Below are 22,596 nucleotides of genomic sequence, written 5' to 3' on the forward strand. Positions count from 1 at the left end.
GTGGTAACAGCCTGCCCAGTATGAGAAATGGGAACATAGGAAAGAAAGAATGTAGCTGATAATCACTCAGATAAAGAATTGGTGGGACTTCGTAATGGGAGTAGAAGGGGAAAAAAATTCCCCAAACTTCAATCTGAATCAGGGAATTACAGTGCATTGGTTCCCAGACAACTTAATCTCAAGTGCTAAGAAAATATTCACAATTTTAAAAGGTGAGGGAGTTGATATACTTGTTTATTTTGTCAAGTGCCCATTTTTAACTAAATACAAGATACTACCACAATAATTTTTTAAAAAGATTTATTTATTTATTTGAGAGGGAGAGAGGGAAGGTGAGGGAGGGAGGGGCAGATGGAGAGGGAGAGAGAGAATTCCAAACAGACTCCCTGCTGAGCGTGGAGCCCAACACAGGGCTTGATCCCACGCCCCTGAGATCATGACCTGAGACGAAATCAAGAGTCATATGCTTAACTGACTAAGCCACCCAGACGCCCCCACATCACTTTTTAAGGAGCAAAAAATTAAGAAGGATATAACCTGAAAACAAACAGTTTTTTGAAAAAGAAGAAGATAAGAAATTAATTAGAATTCTAATTTTAGAAACGGTTCTGAGAATGTGAATTCAAGAAAAAAAAATTAGCAGATATGTCTCTATGTTCTGGCACTTTATCTGGCTACTTCCAAAATATCTTGTAATAATTAACACTTTTCTCAGTTTACACAGCACCTTTACAAATGTGGTTTTAAAAAAAAGGAAAAAATTAAGAAAAGTGAAGATACCTTAAGGGAACCTTAAAACAACATCAAGTGGGATAACATTCACATTGTAGGGCTCTCAAAAGGAGAAGAGAGAGAGAGAAAGGGCAAGAAAAATTATTTGAAGAAGTAATGGCTGAAAACTTTCCTAATCTGGGGAAGGAACTGAACATCCAGGTCCAGGAAGCCTAGAGTTTCAAATAAGATGAACCCAAATAGATCCACACCATGATACATTATAATTAAAATGGTAAGCGTTAAGGATTAAGAGAGAATCCTAAAAGCAACAAGAGAAAAACAACTTGTTATGTATAAGGGAAACTCTAGAAGGCTATATAAGCAGATTTTTCAGTAGAAATTTTACATGCCAGAAGAAAGTGGCATGACATATAAAAGTGCTGAAAGGAAAAAAACTTCCAGCCCAAATTCTCTGCCTAGCAAAGTTATCATTCAGAACTTAAGGAGAGATTAAGAGTTTTCCACTAAGCAAAAGCTAAAGGTATTCATCACCATTAAACCAGCCCTACAATAAATATTAAAGGGATTTCTTTAGGGGTGCCTGGGTGGCTCAGATGGTTGAGCGGCTGCCTTGGCTCAGGTCACGATCTCCAGGTCCTGATATCAATCCCCATGTTGGGCTTCCAGCTCAGTGGGGAGTCTGTTTCTGCTGCCTCTCCCCCTGCTTGTGCTCTCTCTCTGTCTCTCAAATGAATAAATAAAATCTTTAAAAAAATAAAATAAAATAAAGGTACTTCTTTAAGTAGTAAAACAGAGGAAAGTAAAAATCTCACTGGAAAAGGTAACTATACAGCAAAGGCAGTGATCAATCACTTATAAAGCAAGCATGAAGGTTAAAAGACAAAAGTAGTAAACTTAACTGAAATTAGTTAAGGGAAGCATTAAATAAAAAGATATAAAAAGGAGACATCAAAAATAAAAAATGGGGGAAGAGTAAAAAGGTAAAGCTTCGAATTGTGTTTAAAATTAAGTTGTTATCAAGTTAAAACAGACTGCTACTTGCATAAAATATTTTGTGTGAACCTCACAGTAACCACAAGGAAAAAAACTTACAGTAAATACACAAAAGAAAATGAGAAAGGAATTAAACATAACACTAAAGAAAGCCAGCAAACCATAAGGTAAGAGAAAAAGAGAAGGAACAGAGAGGAACTACAAAAATAGCCAGAAAACAATTAACACACTGGCAATAAGTATATGCTTATTAAAAATTACTTTAAATGTAAAAGGACTAAATTCACCAATCAAAAGACACACAGTATCTGAATGGATAAAAAAATGAGACCCATCTATATGCTGCCTACGAGACTCAGAAGTAAAAGACACACACAGAGTGAAAGGGAAGGGTCAGAAAAAGACATTCCATACAAATGGAAGTGAAAAGAAAGCTGGAGTAACTATACTCCTATCAGATAAAATACTTTAAAACAAAGATTACAAGAGGGGTGTCTGGGTGGCTCAGTTGGTTAAGTGTCTGACTCTTTTTTTTTTTTTTTAAAGATTTATTTATTTCACAGAGATAGACAGCCAGCGAGAGAGGGAACACAAGCAGGGGGAGTGGGAGAGGAAGAAGCAGGCTCATAGCGGAGGAGCCTGATGTGGGGCTCGATCCCATAACGCCGGGATCACGCCCTGAGCCAAAGGCAGACGCTTAACGACTGCGCTACCCAGGCGCCCCAAGTGTCTGACTCTTGATCTCAACTCAGGTCTTGATCTCAGGGTCATGAGTTCAAGCCCCACACTAGGCTCATGTTAGGCATGGAGCCTACTTAAAAAAATAAATAAAAATAAATAAAACAAAGACTATAATAAAAGACAAAGAAGGGCATTACATAATGATATAGGGGTCAATCCAGCAAGAAGATATTACATTTATAAATATATATGCAACCAACACAAGAGCGCCAAAATATATAAAACAATTATTAACAGACCTAAAGGGAGAAATTGAAAGCAACTACAGTAATAGTAGGAGACTTTAATTCCCTACTTTCTTCAACAGATAGATCATCCAGACAAAAAAATCAATAAGGAAACACTGGCCTTAAACACATTCCACCCAAAAGTAGCAGAATACACATTCTTCTCAACTGCACATCGAACACTCTCCAGCAATCTCAATAAATTAAAAAAGAGTGAAATCATATTAAGCATATTTTCTGACCACAATGGTATGAAACTAGAAATTACAAGGAAAAAAACCAGGAAAACCCACAAAACATGGAGATCAAACAACATGCTACTGAGCAATCAATGGTTCATTGAAGAAACCAAAGGAAAAATCAAAAAATACCTAGAGACAAATGGACACAAAATCTGACATACCAAAATCTATGGGATGCAGCAAAAGTGGTTCTAAGAGGGAAGTTCATAGCAATACAAGCCTACTTCAAGAAACAAAAACAAAAAACTGAAAATGTGAATAGATTGATAACTAGTAAGGGCGCTGAAACAGTAATTAAGAACCTCCCAACAAACAAAAGTCCAGGACTAGATGGCTTCACTGGCAAATTCTACCAAACATTCAAAGATTTAATACCTTTCCTTTTCAAACTCTTCTGAAAAATAGAAGAGAAAGGAAAGCTTTCAAATGTATTTTACGAGGCCAGCATCATCTATACCAAAACTAGACAAGGACACCACAAAAAAAGAAATTACAGGCCAATATCCTTCATAAACATAGATGTAAAATCCTCAACAAGTTTTAGCAAACTAAATCCAACAATACATTAAAAGGATCACACACCACAATCAAGTGGGATTTATTTCAGGGATGCAAGGATGGTTCAACATCTACAAATCAATATGATACATTACACCAACAGAATGAAAGATAAAAATCATATGATCATCTCAATAGATGCAGAAAAAGCATTCAACAAAATTCAACATTGATTTATGATAAAAACTCTCAACAAAGTAGGCACAGAGGGAACATACCTCAACATAATAAAGGCCCTAAATGACAATTCTACAACTAACATTATACTCAGCAGTGAAAAGCTTTCAGGGAAAACACAAGAACGCTCATGCTTGCCACTTTTATTCAACATAGTATTGAAAATTCTAGCCACAGCAATTAGGCAAGAGAAAGAAATGTAAGGCCTCCAAACTGATAAGGAAGAAGTAAAAGAGTCACTATTTGCAGATGATACGATACTACATATAGAAAATCCTAAAGAGTCCACCAAAAAACTGTCAGAATAAATAAATGGATTCAGTAAAGTTGCAGAATACGAAGTCAATATAGAGAAAACTGTGATATTCTATACAATAATGATGAAAATGAGAAAGAGAAATTAAGAAAATAATATCATTTACAAATGCACCAAAAAGAATAGAATACCACGGAATAAACTTAACCAAGAAGGTGAAGGACCTGTACACTGAAAACTACAAAACATGCATGAAAGAAATTAAAAAAAAAAAAAATAAGTGAAAAGATATTCTATGCTCATGGTTTGGAAAAATTAGTATTGTTAAAATCTCCATACTACCCAAAGCAATCTACAAATTCAATGAAATAGCTATCAAAATTCTAGTGGCATACTTCATAGAACTAGAACAAATAACTTTAAAATATGTACAAAACAAAAGATCTTGAATAGCCAAAGCCATCTTGAGAAAGAAGAACAAAGCTGGAGCTATCACACTGCCTGATTTCAAACTAGACTACAAAGCTATAGTAATCAAAACAGTATGGTATGGGTAAAAAACCAAAACAAAACACACACACACACAGATAAATGGAACAAAATCAAGAGCCTAGAAATAAACCCACACATATATGAACAATTAATCTATGCTAGAGGAGCTAAGAACATAATATAGATAAAGGACAGTCTCTTCAACAAATCATGCTGGGAAAACTGGACAGCCACATGCAAAAGATGAAACTAGACCACTATCTTACACCATACACAAAAATTAACTCAAAATGGATTAAGGACTTGAATTAAGACATGAAACCATAAAACTATTAGAAGAAAGAGGTAGTAAGGTCCTGACATCAGTCTTAGCAGCATCTTTATGGAGCTGACTTCGAAGTCAAGGGAAACAAAAGCAAAAATGAGCAGATGGGACTACATCAAACTAAAAAGCTTCTGTACAGCAAAGGAAACCATCATCAAAATGAAAAGGCAACCTACCATATGGGAAAAGACATTTGCAAACTATATATATGATAAGGAGTAAGGAGTTAACATCCAAAATATATGAAGAACTCATACAATTCAACAACAAAAAAACCGAAGAGCCCTATTAAAAAAGGGAAGAGCGTGGGGCGCCTGGGTGGCACAGCGGTTAAGCATCTGCCTTCGGCTCAGGGCGTGATCCCGGCGTTACGGGATCGCCCCACATCAGGCTCCTCCGCTGTGAGCCTGCTTCTTCCTCTCCCACTCCCCCTGCTTGTGTTCCCTCTCTCGCTGGCTGTCTCTATCTCTGTCCAATAAATAAAATCTTTAAAAANAAAAAAAAAAAAAAAAAAAAAAAAAAAAAAAGGGAAGAGCGGGGCGCCAGGGTGGCGCAGTTGTTAAGCGTCTGCCTTTGGCTCAGGGCGTGATCCCGGTGTTCTGGGATCGAGCCCCACATCAAGCTCCTCCACTAGGAGCCTGCTTCTTCCTCTCCCACGCCCCCTGCTTGTGTTCCCTCTCTCCTGGCTGTCTCTCTCTGTCAAATAAATAAAATCTTTAAGAAAAAAAAAAAAAAAGAAGAGGATCTGAACAGACACTTCCTCAAAGAAGACATACAGATGGCCAAGAAGCACATCACTAATCATCAGGGAAATACAAATCAAAACCACAATGAGATATCACTTAATGTTAGAACTTAACTGTTATAAAAAAAAAAAAAAGACAAGAAATAACAAGTGTTGGCAAGGATGTGGAGAAAAGGGAACCCTAGTACACTGCTGGTGACGCTGTAAATTAGTGTAGCCACCATGGAAAACAGTGTGGAGATTCCTCAAAAATTAATAATACATCTATCATTTGACCTAGCTATCCACTTCATATTTATCTGAAGAATATAAAATACTAATTTGAAAAGATATATGCACCCCCATGTTCACTGTAGCATTATTTACAATAGCCAAGATATAGAAACAACCTAAGGGACCATTAGTAGCTAAAGGGATAAAGAAGATGTGGTATATTCATAAAATGGAATACCATTTAGCCATAAAAAAGACATCGTGCCATCTGCTGCAACGGATGGAGCATGAGGACATTATGCTCAACAAAATAAGTCATATGGAAAAAGACAAATACCATATGATTTCACTCATATGTAGAATCTAAAAAACAACAAAACAAGTGAACACAATGAAACAAAAACAAATTCACAGAGAACAGACTAGTGGTCACCAAAGGAGAAGGGAGTTATGGGGTGGGTGAAAGGGGTGAAGGGGGGACAATGGTATGGTGATGGTTGGGAACTAGACTAGACTTATGATCGCTTTGTAGTATATACAGATATCCAATTATAGAGCCATATACCTGAAACTTATATAATAATAAAAAAGTAATCCGAAGCCATCTACAATATTATTTAATGACCAAAGCTTTTCTGGATGATAAGAACTATCAGCTGTTGTACTACATTTTAGAATTTACATTTCTGTAGCAGTCATTCTATAGTTTGGTCCTAACAACAACCCTGTCAGATATATTTATCGATATCTTTACTTAAAGATGAGAAAACCAAGGCTGAGAAAAGCTGCTCGAATCCCCAAAGTAGTAAGTGATGTCCAGAATCAAGGCTCTATTTCTACTCTATTGATTTTTTTGAAATATTATTTCACTGCTTATTAGTTACAAGATAACTGCTGAAACCATAACTTGATAAGACTTGGCTCATCTAAAATATGCCTGATAAGACTATGTGCTTGAAAATTATTAATTCTCTAAATTTTGGAGGGAGGGGGAGTGAAAGATGTTTGGATTAAAAAGAATCAAGCTTCACAAATTTTTTGGTAACTGATAAGAATTACTATACTGCAAATCTTATCTTTTTCAAAAGAAAACGCTGCTAAGAATCTCAGATGTGTGCATATTAGGAGATAATCTGGACCTTCTGCTATAAAGTTGAGGAAAATAAAAGATGTCTGTAGATTTAAATGAGGAACAAAAGACATGAATAAAGAGCATGCTGAGACAAGACAGATAATAGTACATAGATAGAAAACCTATCCATGTATGTGGTAAGATGTCCACCCAGGAGGCTGATTAACAATAGGATGTTACAGAATAGATCACACAGTTGATCCTTACACAACTATGGTATGAACTGCATGGGGCCACTAACCCTCAGATTTTTTTTTTCAATAAATACATATTTATTTTTTTAAAAAAATTTATTTATTTTAGAGAGAAAACACGGGGGCGGGCGCAGAGGGAGAGGGAGAGGGGGTCTTAAGAAGTCTCCATGCTGAGCCATGAGCCATGTGATCTCATGACCTGGAGATCACAACCTGAGCTGAAACCAAGAGCTGGATGCTTAACTGTGCCACCCAGGAGCCCCAAATACATATCTCATATTGTGATTAACAAGTAAGATAGAGGTTGCCAAATGCCTAGAAGTGAAGGGAAGGTGGAGGAAAGATATGGAGAAGGCTGGGACAGCAGAGCTCTTACCTATTCCTGTCATTCATCACCACACCACCCACCTGGGGGAAGCTCGGTTCATTGAGGTCTTCAACTGAGAGGTGCAAAGGAACCGGCTCTGGGGAGGGATTCTTAATAAAGTAGCAGGGCCAGAAACTGGCCAGTGTTGTTCAAGGACCACAGAATGATAACCTGCCTCCCTGTAATAAGGATTCCAGGAGAACTCCGGGCAGGATAGCACCAAGCAGAAACCTAGCCTGCAGAGAGGAAAGCAGGGGGAGGGCGCTGTCCACGGTGCTGAAAATTCTTTGAGGCTGGGAACCAATACCCAAGGGGAACTGGCCTCTCAAGGCTTGCTAGTATTTCCCATAAGCAGAAACTGTATTAGAACCATGTAAAGGGGGTCAGGTGAAGCAAGTGACCTAGAGAGAAGGTCTAAAGATGCTCTGCCTTCACTGGTTCTTTGACCTCCCCTTAACTGTACGTGGAATGAGGTTTCCCACATTCCTGGGAAGAGGAGCACAAAGCGGGTGTCACCACCTTTGCTAACTTTGGATAAGGATGAGGTGATGTGTGGTGCCTCACTCTACTACTGTACAGTACAGTAACTGCATTTTTCTCTTCCTTATAATTTTCTTAATAAAATTTCCTTTTCTCTAGCTTACTTTATTGTAAAAATACAGTAAAGAATATATGTAACACACAAACTGTGTTTATCAAGTGTTCATGTTATTGGTAAAGGTTGTGGTCAACAGTAGGCTATTAGCAGTTAAGTTTTTTAGGAAGTGAAGTTATACATGGATTTTCGACTGCACGGGAGGTTTGTGCCCCAACCTCTGTGTTGTGTAAGGGTCAACTGTACAGTGCTTGAGTGCTACCATTGTTTCTTTGTGTGACAGAGTAACAGGTCTTAGTCCTAGTAGACCCAATCTCCCCCTTTTAATTGCATATATTTTATAATGCCTCTTCTATTCTGAAATGAAATTCACAGATGACAGAATCTACCTACACAAAAAATTTTTTAAAAATACAATGTTCTGAACATAAAGAATACAAAGTAATTTATTTTTTTAAATATGTATTTCACTATACAAATGTTTGGGGACATAATAAAGTAGTCATATATATGTGACAATTTATGACAAATAAGTTTGGATTTTAAAATAAGAATTATCAGAAAGTACTTTGAACTAGTATAGGACAATAAAAGCAGAGGCGCAGGCCAACACTAGAATAAAAAACAGTATTAAGATAGTAATGGACATAGGGAAGTAATCTTAACTGAAGTTAGAATATGCCAAGGTAAATAACAAAGTAATAAAAAGCAAGTACAATATAAATATAAATGAGCCTGGTCTTATTTATTTCTAAGGGTACTGTCAAAATAATCCTCACGTTATGTCACGAGGCAGGGTAGGAAGAAAGTATCACAGAAAGCCCATCTGCCTATATTCTGTGAATGGTACAACAAGGAAGAGATGGATTAGATAAAAACAAACCAATAATGCAAGAGGCAATAAAGCCGTTGTGTAATAGACTGGAGATAGTTTTAGGATAAAACTGAAAAACTATGGTGATCCCCCAAAAAGGCAATAATAAGAAATATTATTAAAGGGGCGCCTGGGTGGCACAGCGGTTAAGCATCTGCCTTCGGCTCAGGGCGTGATCCTGGCGTTATGGGATCGAGCCCCACATCAGGCTCCTCTGCTGTGAGCCTGCTTCTTCCTCTCCCACTCCCCCTGCTTGTGTTCCCTCTCTCGCTGGCTGTCTCTATCTCTGTCGAATAAATAAATAAAATCTTTAAAAAAAAAAAAAAAAGAAATATTATTAAAAGTTATATTTAAAAAATTAAATGAGATCCCTGTACTTTATGTACCTTCACTAACTTAATAACTGAGGTCTAAACAGGAATCTCAAATCTCCTGTTATGTAATTTCAGTCCGTTTCATTGCACTGGCAGTAACAACACTATTGCACTGAAATTCTTTTCAGCTAAATATGCAAGTTGGAAATGCTGTAATTCTTACAGAGTACAACGTGCAGAGTGAACAAATTACTCAATAATTTTGAGATGGTATCTTTATTTCACTTAGGTTTCCTCTTCATATCAACTGTGGTAGGCAAAATCTAAAGATGATTCCCTGTGATTCCTGTTTCTTGCTTATCCAAACACTAATCTAGGTACTGCAGTGTAGGGATTTTACAAAAGTAATTAAAGTCCCAAATCAACTGACTTTAAGGTATGGAGATTGTATGGGCAGACCTGATCCAACAAGGTGAGCCCTATAAAAGCAGAGCTGGTGGCAAAAGCAGGAAGTGACCGCCAGCTGACAACTAGCAAGGAAGTGGGACCTCAGACCTTCAAGTACAAGGCCTGGATTCTGCCAACAAGCTGAATAAGCTTAAGGCAGATTCTTCCCTAGAGCCCACAGGTAAGAGCCAGCTTGACTGACACATCAATTTCAGTCTTGTGAGGCCCTATGTGGATAACCGAGCCAAGCTCAGCTTCTGACTTACACAAGCATGAGTTAATAAATGACTGTTATTTTAAAGGCAAGCTGCTAAGTTTGTGATATCTTTATTATGCAGCAATAGAACACTAAGATAACAACTTCTTTCTCACTTAATAAGTTTTGGTTTAATTTCTCATGAAAGTATTTTAATATCAATATGTACTACAAAATCATCGATTTTTATTTATAGAATGGTTAGCCTGGAGGGGATATACAAAAATCAGGGCAGATGCAGGACAAACCTTTACTGAGCTGGACTCTCTCAAGTGCTGTAAGACATCGAGACACAGCAACTCCACCCGTTGTGGCAATCAAAACACTCTCACAAAAAAGTTTAGCAAATCTGAAGAGGAACTGGAACCCAAGCAGCTCTGGAGACCTCAGCTGTATCCCATGGATTTAATATGACTGGGCTACAGTGGGCCCCAATCTCTTTCAACTCAAAATCCCAAATTCTTGGGAGAAAAATATCTGACCAGAGCAGTATGGGTCAGATGTGCACCCCTGGACCAGCCAGTTATGGCCTGAGAGGGAGTCAGGGACTAGAGATGCCCTTTCTATCAGGAAAGACAGGTCCAGCCATGGAACTGGGAGAACTGGGAGAACTTCCAGGGAGGACAAACTCTCCTGAGCTGGGCAGCTCTAAGACATGTCTACCACACTCATGTTATGGGAGGTCCAGAACTAACCTGAGTTATGTTTACCAGTATCTGGCTAGTTTTGAAAAATCTCGTACCATATGTATGTACGATTCCATTTTCTCTCAAAACATTGATTCCATGCATTTTCTTGTTTATGCTTATGGGTTTATTCCCCCCCCCCACCGTAATGAATATGCAGCATTTAACGATTAGAGGGAAACACCTTTCCCCCCTCCTCTGGTTTCTGTGAGAAGAGTTTTCTCCCAAATATTTTTGGTCTTTTTCTGTTAATCACTTTATCCCAGGAAAGGAAGGATGACTCATCTGAACAGTAAATTTGAGAAGAATAAATAGGGAGTGCTCAACTCAGCTCTACCCTGGGGTTTTCACAAAGAACTCCAAGTTCTCTATTTACTCCATGCCACCCTGGCCATTGCTGCCTAAGGCAGGGTGGGTGGTGATCTAATTCTGGAGTTCAGTTCACAAACCCATTTAGTTTGCACACAAACACACAGCTTCCAGCTAGGCCTTTATCACTAATAAAGTTGATTTTTAGGATCCTTACACAATTCCTTTCAGTTATTTCTCAATGTTCAGAACATAAGCAAGAAAACGAGGCAATAAATATATTGGACTCCCTCAAAGACTCCAGTCCAAACTTGTTTTCAAAATCCTTTTATATCCATTTTTAAAGGAGAAAATAGGTGTAATTTCCTTAATTACCATTATTTTCTCTTTCTCATTTAATTTAACCTTTCTTGCTATATTCAGCTCTGTAATTCGTTAATTCATTAACCTGCTTTATTTTCATAATCTGATAGTAAAATGCTGAACCCTTACTGAACTTAAAACTGGGAAAAAACTAGGGGCACCTGGATGGCTCAGCTGGTTGGTTGTCTCTTGATTTCGGCTCAGGTCATGATCTTGGGGTGGTGGGATTGAGGCCCGTGTGGGACTCTGCATTGAACATAAAGTCTACTTGGGATTCTCTCTCTTCCTCTCCCTCTCCCCCAGCTTGCTTGCTCTCTCTTTCTCTCTTTCTCTGAATAAATAAAATCTTAAGAAAAACCCACACACACCCGGGAAAAACTTAAGGTAATCTAATCCAGTGTATTCACTGCAGAGAGTTTAAGACCACGTGGCAAAATCAAGCCTCAATACCCAGATTTCTTGTCTCCAGTGTTCTTTTACACATACTGTGACACTTAAGTACAATTCTAATTTTACTTCTGTAACATTTCTGCCAGCTTTTCTATGATATTCATTTACCCATCAACTAATTCCACCAACGTGTTTGCCATGTTCCTCCTGCATGACAAATTGTGAACTCTGCCAGTTTCTCTTTGGCTTCTGCTCTGATATCAACTTTATCTTATGCTGTAACTGGGCGGTCTTGCTTTTCTTGTATGCTTGGTCATGGCAGACTGGTTTGTCCTCCAGTAAACTTGTCTTTCATAGCAACAGGTTGCTGAATTTTGTTTTTTTAAACTGTTAACCATCGCTATAACTTTTTATTTTGAAAATAATGTCTATTTGTATACACATTAGAAATGATGAGTTTGTGCTACACTCAGTCATCTTGTAGGTTTACTGTTATTGTTTCCTTTTTAACAACAGATGTAAAATTCTGTACTTTATTTTTGTTTTTCTTTTGTGTGTACTTCACTTTAAATTACAAGGTAGGGGCGCCTGGGTGGCACAGCGGTTGAGCATCTGCCTTTGGCTCAGGGCGTGATCCCGGCATTGTGGGATCGAGCCCCACATCAGGCTCTTCTGCTATGAGCCTGCTTCTTCCTCTCCCACTCCCCCTGCTTGTGTTCCCTCTCTCACTGGCTGTCTCTATCTCTGTCAAATAAATAAATAAAATCTTTAAAAAAATAAAATAAAATAAAATAAATTACAAGGTAATTTACCTAAGCTGCCTACTTTCTTCCTTTTTCAAAAAACATTTTAATCTTGTTTTTCTCATTTTTGTTTCCTATTATATTATGTATTACATATTATATTTATTAGATCTTCTTTTTATTTCAGGATTCACAGAAGTGATATACTCACACACTAAAATATAGAGAGTAAGGAGGAGAACTTCCCTTTTATTTTCCCCCAAATACGACAACCCTCCATGGGGATAAGTACCAGTAGCAGTTTAATATATATCCTTCCACACCTCTTCCAATATCTGCAATTTGCTTTTTTTCTAATGATTTTTCCTAATCTAAAGACATCGGCATATTTTAATAATTATTCTCATTATTTTCACCTTATCAATTAGGAAGTTAAACTCTGGAGTGACATAGAATTTATAATGTCTTTCTTGGCTTACTCTCCTTCCCACTTCATTCCACTCAGGTAAGATCTGAATTATCTTACGAAATTCCAAATGGACACCTTGCAATCTGAATCAGGCTCTAAAGCCCTGCTGTCCAGTGCAGTGGCCACTACCCAGATATACCTACTGAAATTTAAACTAAAAATAAATAAAACTTAAAACTCAGGTTTTTGAGGCATCTGGGTGGCTCAGTTGGTAAAGCCACCAACTGACTCTTGATCTAACCTCAGGTCTTGATCTCAAGGTTCTGAGTTCAAGCCCCATGTTGGAGCCTACTTAAACAAAACAAAACAAAAAACAAAACAACTCAGTTTCTCAGTCCCACCAGCCCCATTTCAAGGGCTCAAGAACCACATGTGACTAGTGGCTGCTGCATCAAACCGCACAGATTCAGAACACTATCATTGCAGAATGTTCTATTGGACAATGCTAATCTAAATACTTGGTTAATTTTATTTATTTACATAAGAGTTAAAAACCCTTCGATAAGATTCTTTCACAGTTTCATTACTTTTTGTAGGTATTTCAAAATGTCTCCACCTGTAGGAAATTGCAAGGTTACCTAGGAACCTAAAGCTTTCTCCTAATTTCATGTGGATTTTTTATTCTTCAAAGTCTAAAGTCCTAGGCTGTTTTACTATTACATTTCAAGATCTCTTTTCTGCTTGAAATTGCTTATCTTTGTTTTGAGTTTAAAAATTCAACAAATAGGTGCCAAAGAAGGGAGAGGATTTTTTTTTTCTTGAAAAACAGCTCCAGTGTGTAACTCCATATACTCTCAATAACCATACTGAGTTGGTCTTTCAGTTCAGAAAAGTTTTCTAGAATTTTTCCTGATTATTTGAGTAATATGTTCTAACCTTTTCTGTTGCTGGTACCCTTATTTTTTGACAAGCTCTATAACCAAAATCCATTTTCTAGATATGTCAGTTCTATTATATTATTATTAGTCTGTTGAATTTCATTACTTTCCCATATATTTTGTTTTTCTGTTGTTCAGATAATCATTCACACATTAGCTAGTCCACCAACACATAGTATCTCTGATCCACTTTGCACTACATATTCTGTACTGCTCTCCCAACAGCTACTCTGTAACTATTTAATCTTAGACTGTAACTGGGAATTCTCACTTTTTCTTGTTCTTTAGTATCACCTATTTCTCTGAACTATATAGCATCCTTCCTGCCTTGTACTGATACCATCAATATTTTCATTTCGTTAAAAAAAAAATTTCTGCCCACTTCTTTCCACAGCCATTAGCTGTCTTACCTGATTGAATGCCGTATCAATTTTCTTCTATTTGCCTGAGTTGTCAAATAGTGAGGCTGTGTGCGTGGGTTGTTTCCCACAGGATCCCTCTTCCCTTCTAATGTTGTGACACTCATTAATTACACCAAGTTCTATTTTACCTCTGGTTTTCACATTGTTTTTGAACATGGCTTGTCTGAGATCTGTTGTCCTTTCTGTTTGTGTTAGAAATCCCCACTATGACTGCTCTGCTAGGTTTGCAGAAGTCTCTTTCAGAGGTCTGTTTTCTTAAAACAAGTCTTCATAATAAAGGTAGTCTAAAATGTACATAGAGCTTGTGTTTCAAAATTTCCTCTTTAGGATTATTATTATTGGGAAGTTAGCATGTTTTCACAAGGAGGGAAAATATTACAGAGGGTGGTCATGTCCCCAGACAAGTACACAAAAGTAAACTTGACCAATGATGCCTGAAGCATACTATCATACTAATGCCACAGAACTTAACCTCCTAGTAACTCTGTAGAAAAAAGTCATCTAGTATTTGAGGCAAACAGTTAGAAAAACTGGCAGGGAGACAAGATGGGAGACCCCTCTTTCTTTCTTTTTTTTTTTTTAAGATTTTATTTATTTATTTGACAGAGAGAGAGACAGCCAGCAAGAGAGGGAACACAAGCAGGGGGAGTGGGAGGGGAAGAAGCAGGCTCCCAGCAGAGGAGCCCAATGCGGGGCTCGATCCCAGTCTGTGGGATCACGCCCTGAGCCAAAGGCAGACACTTAATGACTGAGCCACCCAGGCGCCCCTGGGAGCCCCCTCTTTCTTAAGGACACTACAAGTTCTTAACATTTTGCCACATTTTAGAGAAATACTCAAAATCTGCTTCCTGATTATGTCATTAAAGGGTCTGAAGAGAGTTGTGAGGTGAGGCACAATGAGTCAGACCAGTTTACAGAGACAGGGCTTGGAAAGTGATAGTGGGGTAAGAAGATACAACAAAAGCTGTCTACTCTCCTCCACTGCCTCTCTGGAACCAGTTCTGTCACTGCAGACCCAGCTCTAGACCTACTCTAGGAAAAGATCACAAATAAGACTGGGGTGTTTCTCCCTTTCTTTTTGTAGGTGAGGGGGTTCTAAATGATAGAAAGATCTGGAAGAGAATGGGAAGGAAAGGGAATTCCCGTGGTCCGGTAGGCATTCCCAGCTAGACACTGGTGGGTTAAGTGATACATATAGCGACGTACATATGTTGAAGATGGTCTGTATCAGTCTCAACAATTAATGTCTTTGCAGAGCAGTCCTTAATCCACTGGAATCACACTGCCAATCACTGAGGCATATCCATTCATGAGCATTTGACGTGTCTACAGTCTTATGTTAACTAAATCCAAATTCTCTCAGAAACAATTTTATTTTTATTTTTCTTTAAAGATTTATTTATTTATTTTAGAGAGACAGCGAGAGACAGAGGGAGAGAATCTCAAGTAGACTCCCCGCTGAGCATGGAGTCTGACCTAGGGCTCAATCCCATGACACTGAGACCATGACCTGAGCCAAAATCAAGAGTCGGACCCTCAACTGACTCAGCCACCCAGGTGCCCCTCTCAGAAAATTTTAAACTGTCATAACATAACATCAATCTACTAAATTCTAATCTTTTTTTTCTTTTAAGATTTTACTTATTTCTCAGAGAGAGAAAGCAAAAGAGAGAGAGCACATGCAGGGGGAGCAGCAGGCAGAGGGAGAAGCAGTCTCCTCCGCTGAGCAAGAAGCCTGATGTGGGACTCAATCCGAGGACCCCAGGATCATGACCTGAGCCGAAGGCAGACGCTTAACCGACTGAACCACCCAAGCACCCCTACTAAATTCTAAATCTTTAACTCAATTCTAATAAAGCTGGAAAGATAATCTATCTTTAACAATGAGTATCACAGATAAAAAAAAAAAAAAAAGAAGAAAACTTATCTACAGCTCATTATAGATGAATTTTTTAAAAACTGAGATCTGATTTAGATACCACTAAATTCACCCATTTAAAGTGTACAAATCAGTGGTTTTTAGTATGTTTGCAAGGTTGTGCAATCATCATCACTAATTCCAGAATAGTGTCATCACCTTAAGAAGAAATCCTGTTCCCATTAGCAGTCACTCCCCATTCTCTCCTCCCCACAGCTCCTGGCAACCACTAATCTACTTTCTGTCTCTATGGATTTGCCTCCCTGGACATTTCACATAAAATAGAATCATATAATGTGTAGTGCTTTGTGTCTGGCTTCTTTCACATAGCACAATGTTTTCAAGATTCATCTTTGTCATAACATGTATTAGTAATTCATTAACTTTATGGTATAGAAATTTGTTCATCAATGAATGATATTTTAAAAATATATTTTTTGCTACCTATGTTAATTAGCTCTCAGGATTACTCAAGATTCAACTCAAGACACACCGTATTTATCCATACATTCACCTCTTGGCTTACAAGATTATCAGTATATTTTATTTTCTGTCATTTATAAATCATTTTGTACACTATGATGTTGCTTGTACTGTGCTTCAGTACTTGATAAATACTTACTGGGCTTTCCACCTAGCACCCCTTTTTCTAGAAGTTACCCCTCCAACTTCTATATGGTTAATGTGACCTTGCTCCTGTCTACCAGGTGACTGGCCCAGGAATGAGAACCTGATTCAAGATGGACAAATTAGGCCCTTCATTGGGAATGTGGAATTAGGAGTAGGATTCTATTTCCAACTAGTTGATCTCTTGATTGCAGGAGTAAATTTCAGGTGCTTTTTGGCTACTGCCATTTTTTGCCATGTAGACGAAGAAACCAGGAAAACCAGTGTGCAAGAAGAGAAGAAAGAATCAGAGACAAAGACAGTGAGAACAGCAGAGATAAGAGATGGACCAGGAATCCCTGAGTTCCCTGCAGGCTGCATCCCTGTCCTTGGATTCCATGGAACATCCTATAAACTTATAATAAAGTCCCCTTACTGTTCAAGTTGGTTAAGGAGGTTTCTGTAATCTCCAGCCAAGAGTCTTAGTATAATCATCTACCCAATAAGATTTTAAGCTCTTTATCAGCAAGGGCTCAACCTCCATAGTACACATTACAACAACTTGAATACATACTTAATCAAATTATCACCTGTGGAGTAACTTGCAAAATTATCTATAAAATACACTCAAGACATTCCCCAATGAGTATGTAAAAAAAAATTAGGATTTGTGTCCATGTTACAAAAAAGCTATATTATTGTATCACCGACTCAATATATCTTTCCACCCATTTTGCAAAACATTAATTTCCTCAAAAGCGAAATCACCTATTTTATTATACTACTCCATCCCATTTGCGCTTGCATGGTAAATGTTAAATCTTTTGAAAAGCATAGTGTTACATTTTCCTAAGAAAATTTGAAGTTTCTTGCAAACAACAAGTAATCTCTATTTGCTTTTTAAGCAAACTCCCACAAAACCTACTAACAAATAACATTCAGGGACACCTGGGTGGCTCAGTCCATTAAATGTCTGACTTTGGCTCAGGTCATGATCTCAGGGTCCTGGAATCAAGCTCCTTGTCAGGTTCTGTGCTCAGCAGGGAGTCTGCTTATCCCTTTCCCTGTCCCTCTGCCCCTTCCCCAGCTCATGTCCTTGTGTTCTCTCTCAAATAAATAAATAAATGAAATCTTAAAAAAAAAAAACATTCAGCATACAGAAATACAAGTAACCTCATTTATAGTGGTATACATATACGATGATGTGACACACAAACACACAAAAAGAATATTACTCAGCCATTCAAATCAAAACCACACTGAGATACCACCTTACGCCAGTTAGAATGGCAAAAATAGACAAGGCAAGAAACAACAATTGTTGGAGAGGATGTGGAGAAAGGGGATCCCTCCTACATTGTTGGTGGGAATGCAAGTTGGTATAGCCACTCTGGAAAACAGTGTGGAGGTCCCTTAAAAAGTTAAAAATTGAGCTACCCTATGACCCAGCCATCGCACTACTGGGTGTTTACCCCAAAGATACAGATGTAGTGAAGAGAAGGGCCATATGCACCCCAATGTTCATAGCAGCATTGTCCACAATAGCTAAATCGTGGAAGGAGCTGAGATGCCCCTCAACAGATGACTGGATTAAGAAGCTGTGGTCCATATATACAATGGAATATTACTCAGCTATAAGAAAGAATGAATTCTCAACATTTGCTGCAACATGGACAGCACTGGAGCAGATAATGCTAAGCGAAATAAGTCAAGCAGAGAAAGACAATTATCATATGATTTCTCTCATCCATGGAACATAAGAACTAGGATGATCAGTAGGGGAAGAAAGGGATAAAGAAAGCGGGGGTAATCAGAAGGGGGAATGAAACATGAGAGACTGGACTCTGAGGAACAAACTGAGGACTTCAGAGGGGAGGGGGGTGGGGGAATGGGATAGACCGGTGATGGGTGGTAAGGAGGGCACGTATTGCATGGTACACTGGGTGTTATACGCAACTAATGGAGCATTGAACTTTATATCGGAATCCGGGGATGTACTGTAAGGTGACTAACATAATATAATAAAAAATCATTAAAAAAAAAAAAGAATATTACTCAGCCATGAAAAAGATCTTGCCATCTGCAACAACATGGATGACTCTAGAGAGTACTGTGCTAAGTGAGGTAAGTCAGAAAAAGATGAATACCATATGATTTCACTCATATGTGGGATTTAAGAAACCACATGAACAAAGAAAAAAAAAGACAAATCAAAAAACATACTTTTATCTACAGAGAACAAACTGGTGGCTACCAGAAGGAAGGCGGGCGATGGGTGGGTGAAACAGATGATGGGGATTAAGAGCACACTTATCATGATGAGCATTAAGTACTATACAGAATTGCTGAATTACTATACTGCACACCTGAAACTAATACAACATTGTATGTTAACTATATTAGAATTATAATTCAAAATAAAGCAGAAAAATGCAAAAAAGACAGAGAAAATAAAAATCAAAGACACAGAATGTTGGGAAATAAAAAACCCCGCAACAGACTCTTAAATACAAAAAAACAAACTGGTGGTAGCATGAGATGGGTGAAACAGATAAAGGAGATTAAAAGTACACTTATCTTGATGAGCACTGAGTAATGTACAGAACTGCTGAATCATTCTATTTCACTCCTGAAACTATTAACACTGTATGTTCATTATACTGCAATTAAAAAAAAGTATATTGAGCATTCAGAGATACAAATGAATAACCTCCCTGGAATCATTCTCTCCTTTTCTCCTCCTGCAAACGAGATATATTGTCAAACATGAATAATTCCCAGAAGAATAACTAATCTGTAATTCAACAACACTGTGCACATGTAACTATTATACGATACAGGTTGCGGAGGCATGAAACCCTCCTTAACAGACAACTCAGGAGATGCAGTTTTCATAAGGCTGCTCTCTTGCCCCAGGCTGAGGGGTCTACTGCCACGACTGACAACTGTAAGGCTAATTCCCTGTTATTCTTGGGAGTCCTCACTTCATTTTGCAAAGTCCTTTTCCCAAAACCAAATCCGGGATTTGTCACCTAATTGGTTCTGAGTGGGGAAAACAGAGATAAAACCAAAAATCCAAAATGTTTTCTTAAATCCCTGTCAAAAATTCTATAGGGATAAGTGGGCTAATCCTTCAAAGTGTTAAGATTTGGTTCTTGAGTGGATTTTGTAAAACATATTAATGTCACTACCTTCCCTAAGACATATTGAAATTTAAAAAAATTATACTTCTAATATTACAAAGGCTTACAGAGATAGAACCCCTTTAAATTACTGAAGAATTCCAATCGGGTGCAATTGCGTACCCTGTCAAGCACTGGAGCAGTTTCTCACGGTCTTGGCCCCAAACTTGCTTCTCTATAGCTAGAGAGAATTGTGCTGGCCAAAGCTCGGAGAGGCAAAGTACTACTTACTTACTATTGGCACCTTCCAAAAAAAAAAAAAAAAATCAAAACTCTAAGTTTAACAAATGGCCCACACAAGGATTTGCTGAAGTTCCCTCAGATTCAAACTGTTAGGGCAGGAAGGGGCTTTGGAAATCTACTTTAACCTAATTATTTCACAGATAAGAAGGGGTGGACAAGAGATAAATGACTTGCTCAAATTCACAAAATTGATAAAACCAGCATACTTAGAATATGGGTCCTCAATTCGCAGCTGGAAGCTCACCTCCCCATACCATCTGCCTAAAACGTGTATATATGGAGTTTTGAAACCCCTGCTTCCTGAAAGGAAAACAAAAAAAGGAAAACTACAACTTTCTGTTTCAAATATGAACGTGAGAGGTTAAGGTATTACATGTCATATCCTGGAGATGAAAGGGAATATCCTTCCAAATGTCGCAATGGGCTTATCCTGGACGCTAAGTGAAATGAAACTGAACACCAGATTTTTGCGGCAATCTGAAGGCTTTTTACCATTATGAACTATGGTAGCTATTGATTCTGTGTGCCCAAAGCTACCCCATTCCTCCTTTTCCATTAACAAAGCCTATAGTCCCCTGGCCAGAAGGATGGGCATTATGTCCTAGACCGGGCTAATCAACTACCTCACATCATAGGCAGGTGATGTGGTCTAAGTAAGGCCAATCAAAAGCTTCCCTAGAACTGTGACACAGATCCTGAGAAAAAAACTCCCCCCTTTCCTACCATGTGGAGAAGGCAGTCTGCAGTAGGAGAGCCTAAGACCAACATTCAAAGAGAAATAGACATAAACAGAGATGAAAGATGGAAAGAGTCTGGCAATGTCAAATCCTTGGGTCTCATGCCTGAGCTGGTTCCTTTGATTTGGTAAGTTAACACTTATCTTTATCGACTATAAAACCAGTAAATTCTTTTGCTCAAAATACTTCGAAATGAATGTCTGTCACTTGCAACTCAAAAATGCTAACATATACTGACCCCAGGAAACAGGACTAGATATGTTACTCTTAACGCAGGGAAACTAATGAACATTTATTTAAGAAAAAATTTTTGATGCATGTAGACAGGCTCTACTGTTTCTTTTTTTTTTTTTTTTTAAAGATTTTATTTATTTATTTGACAGAGAGAGAGGCAGCCAGCAAGAGAAGGAACACAAGCAGGGGGAGTGGGAAGAGGAAGAAGCAGGCTCCTAGCAGAGGAGCCTGATGTGGGACTTGATCCCAGGACCCCAGGATCACGCCCTGGGCCGAAGGCAGATGCTTAATGACTGAGCCACCCAGGCGCCCCCTCTACTGTTTCTTGTATCTACCATGTCTGACATCCTACACTCACCAGCTTCACTATTTCCATTATAAGCTGGCTGCTGAAAGTATCTGAGTTTGCTAACACTTCCCTAGGACTTCCCTAGAATTAAAAAATGATTTTCAATAGAAGCTGAGTGTAAACTATATTCCAGGTAATATAAATTAAATGAGATTTTACCTTATCTAGACTGTCAAAAAGATAATCTAGTCATCAACATTACAGTATACTATGAAGCAAGTTTTCAAATTTTTAACAACAGAAACCAGTAAGAACAACAAACCTCAGGACCTACCTCCAGTAAGGCTCCAGTTTGGAAGAATTTCAAAGGCTTTTCAATGGAATAATAAAGGCTATGATAGCTACCCTTAGCCAGGTATGCTCTGACCAGACCAACTGCTATAACCAGCCACCTATGAGAAAGAGGAAAAAGAGTAATCAGGAAAAAGACAAAACAAAACAAAACAAAACAAAACAAAACAAAACAAAAAAAACAGTTAAGTAGGAGTGGGGGCCACAGAAAATTTGGCGATAAGATACTGCTAAAGGTGACTTCAAGAATCAGTAGCCGGGATTTATCAACTATGGCCCTCAAATGCCAAGCTGTAATGCACAGAAATGTTGCACCACCAACAGCACCCAACCAAGAGTGCTCTGCAAAAGCACAGTGGCACCTCACCCATCTGGAGCTCAGCTTTTTGGCAAACTTGCCTGTTGAGAACAAGGCCAAAACGAAGAGAATAAGCTAAATTGGTCCTTCAGCAGCTAAATTAAGTGCCAGAAAGTCTAAGACAAGAGAAAAAAGCTGTTAAAGGAAAATTTTAAATGGCCTGTGCAGCCAAAGGGCCTGTAATAATAACGGGGTGGAGGAAAGATGTTTTAAACTGTTTTCACAAGTATCTCACAGAAACACACCCATACCCTACTCTTTTAAAACTGCGAATGAAATAAGAATAAAAGGTTGTTTTTTTTTTTTAAAGAAAAACAGATTTTTTTAGCTGAATTCCCAAAATCAATTCAGTAAAAAAAGGCCAGATCAATACAAAACACAAAACAGGGAAACATTTAGGTATATCACTGTGAATGTTACATTTCTGTTTTGTCCTCAAAAATGAATTTCTCAGGCCCTGTAATTTTTTTGTTCAGTTCCATAGTGAAACAAATGCACCTTTATTATTAAGGTATGTCTCCATGAAAGCATTAAT

General features: G+C 38.1%; 1 protein-coding gene across 1 annotated transcript in view; it reads right to left on the reverse strand.

The window, feature by feature from the left end:
* The window catches only part of HACD2 (3-hydroxyacyl-CoA dehydratase 2), a 113,547-nt gene that overhangs the window by 88,622 nt on the left and 2,329 nt on the right, over nucleotides 1-22,596 (reverse strand). The window contains exon 2 of the mRNA XM_034659589.1: nucleotides 21,687-21,804. Coding sequence (XP_034515480.1) covers nucleotides 21,687-21,804 — 118 coding nt within the window. The remainder of the gene's footprint in view (nucleotides 1-21,686; nucleotides 21,805-22,596) is intronic.

The sequence above is a fragment of the Ailuropoda melanoleuca genome, chromosome 1 (assembly GCF_002007445.2).
Source record: "Ailuropoda melanoleuca isolate Jingjing chromosome 1, ASM200744v2, whole genome shotgun sequence".
Classification (NCBI taxonomy): domain Eukaryota; kingdom Metazoa; phylum Chordata; class Mammalia; order Carnivora; family Ursidae; genus Ailuropoda; species Ailuropoda melanoleuca.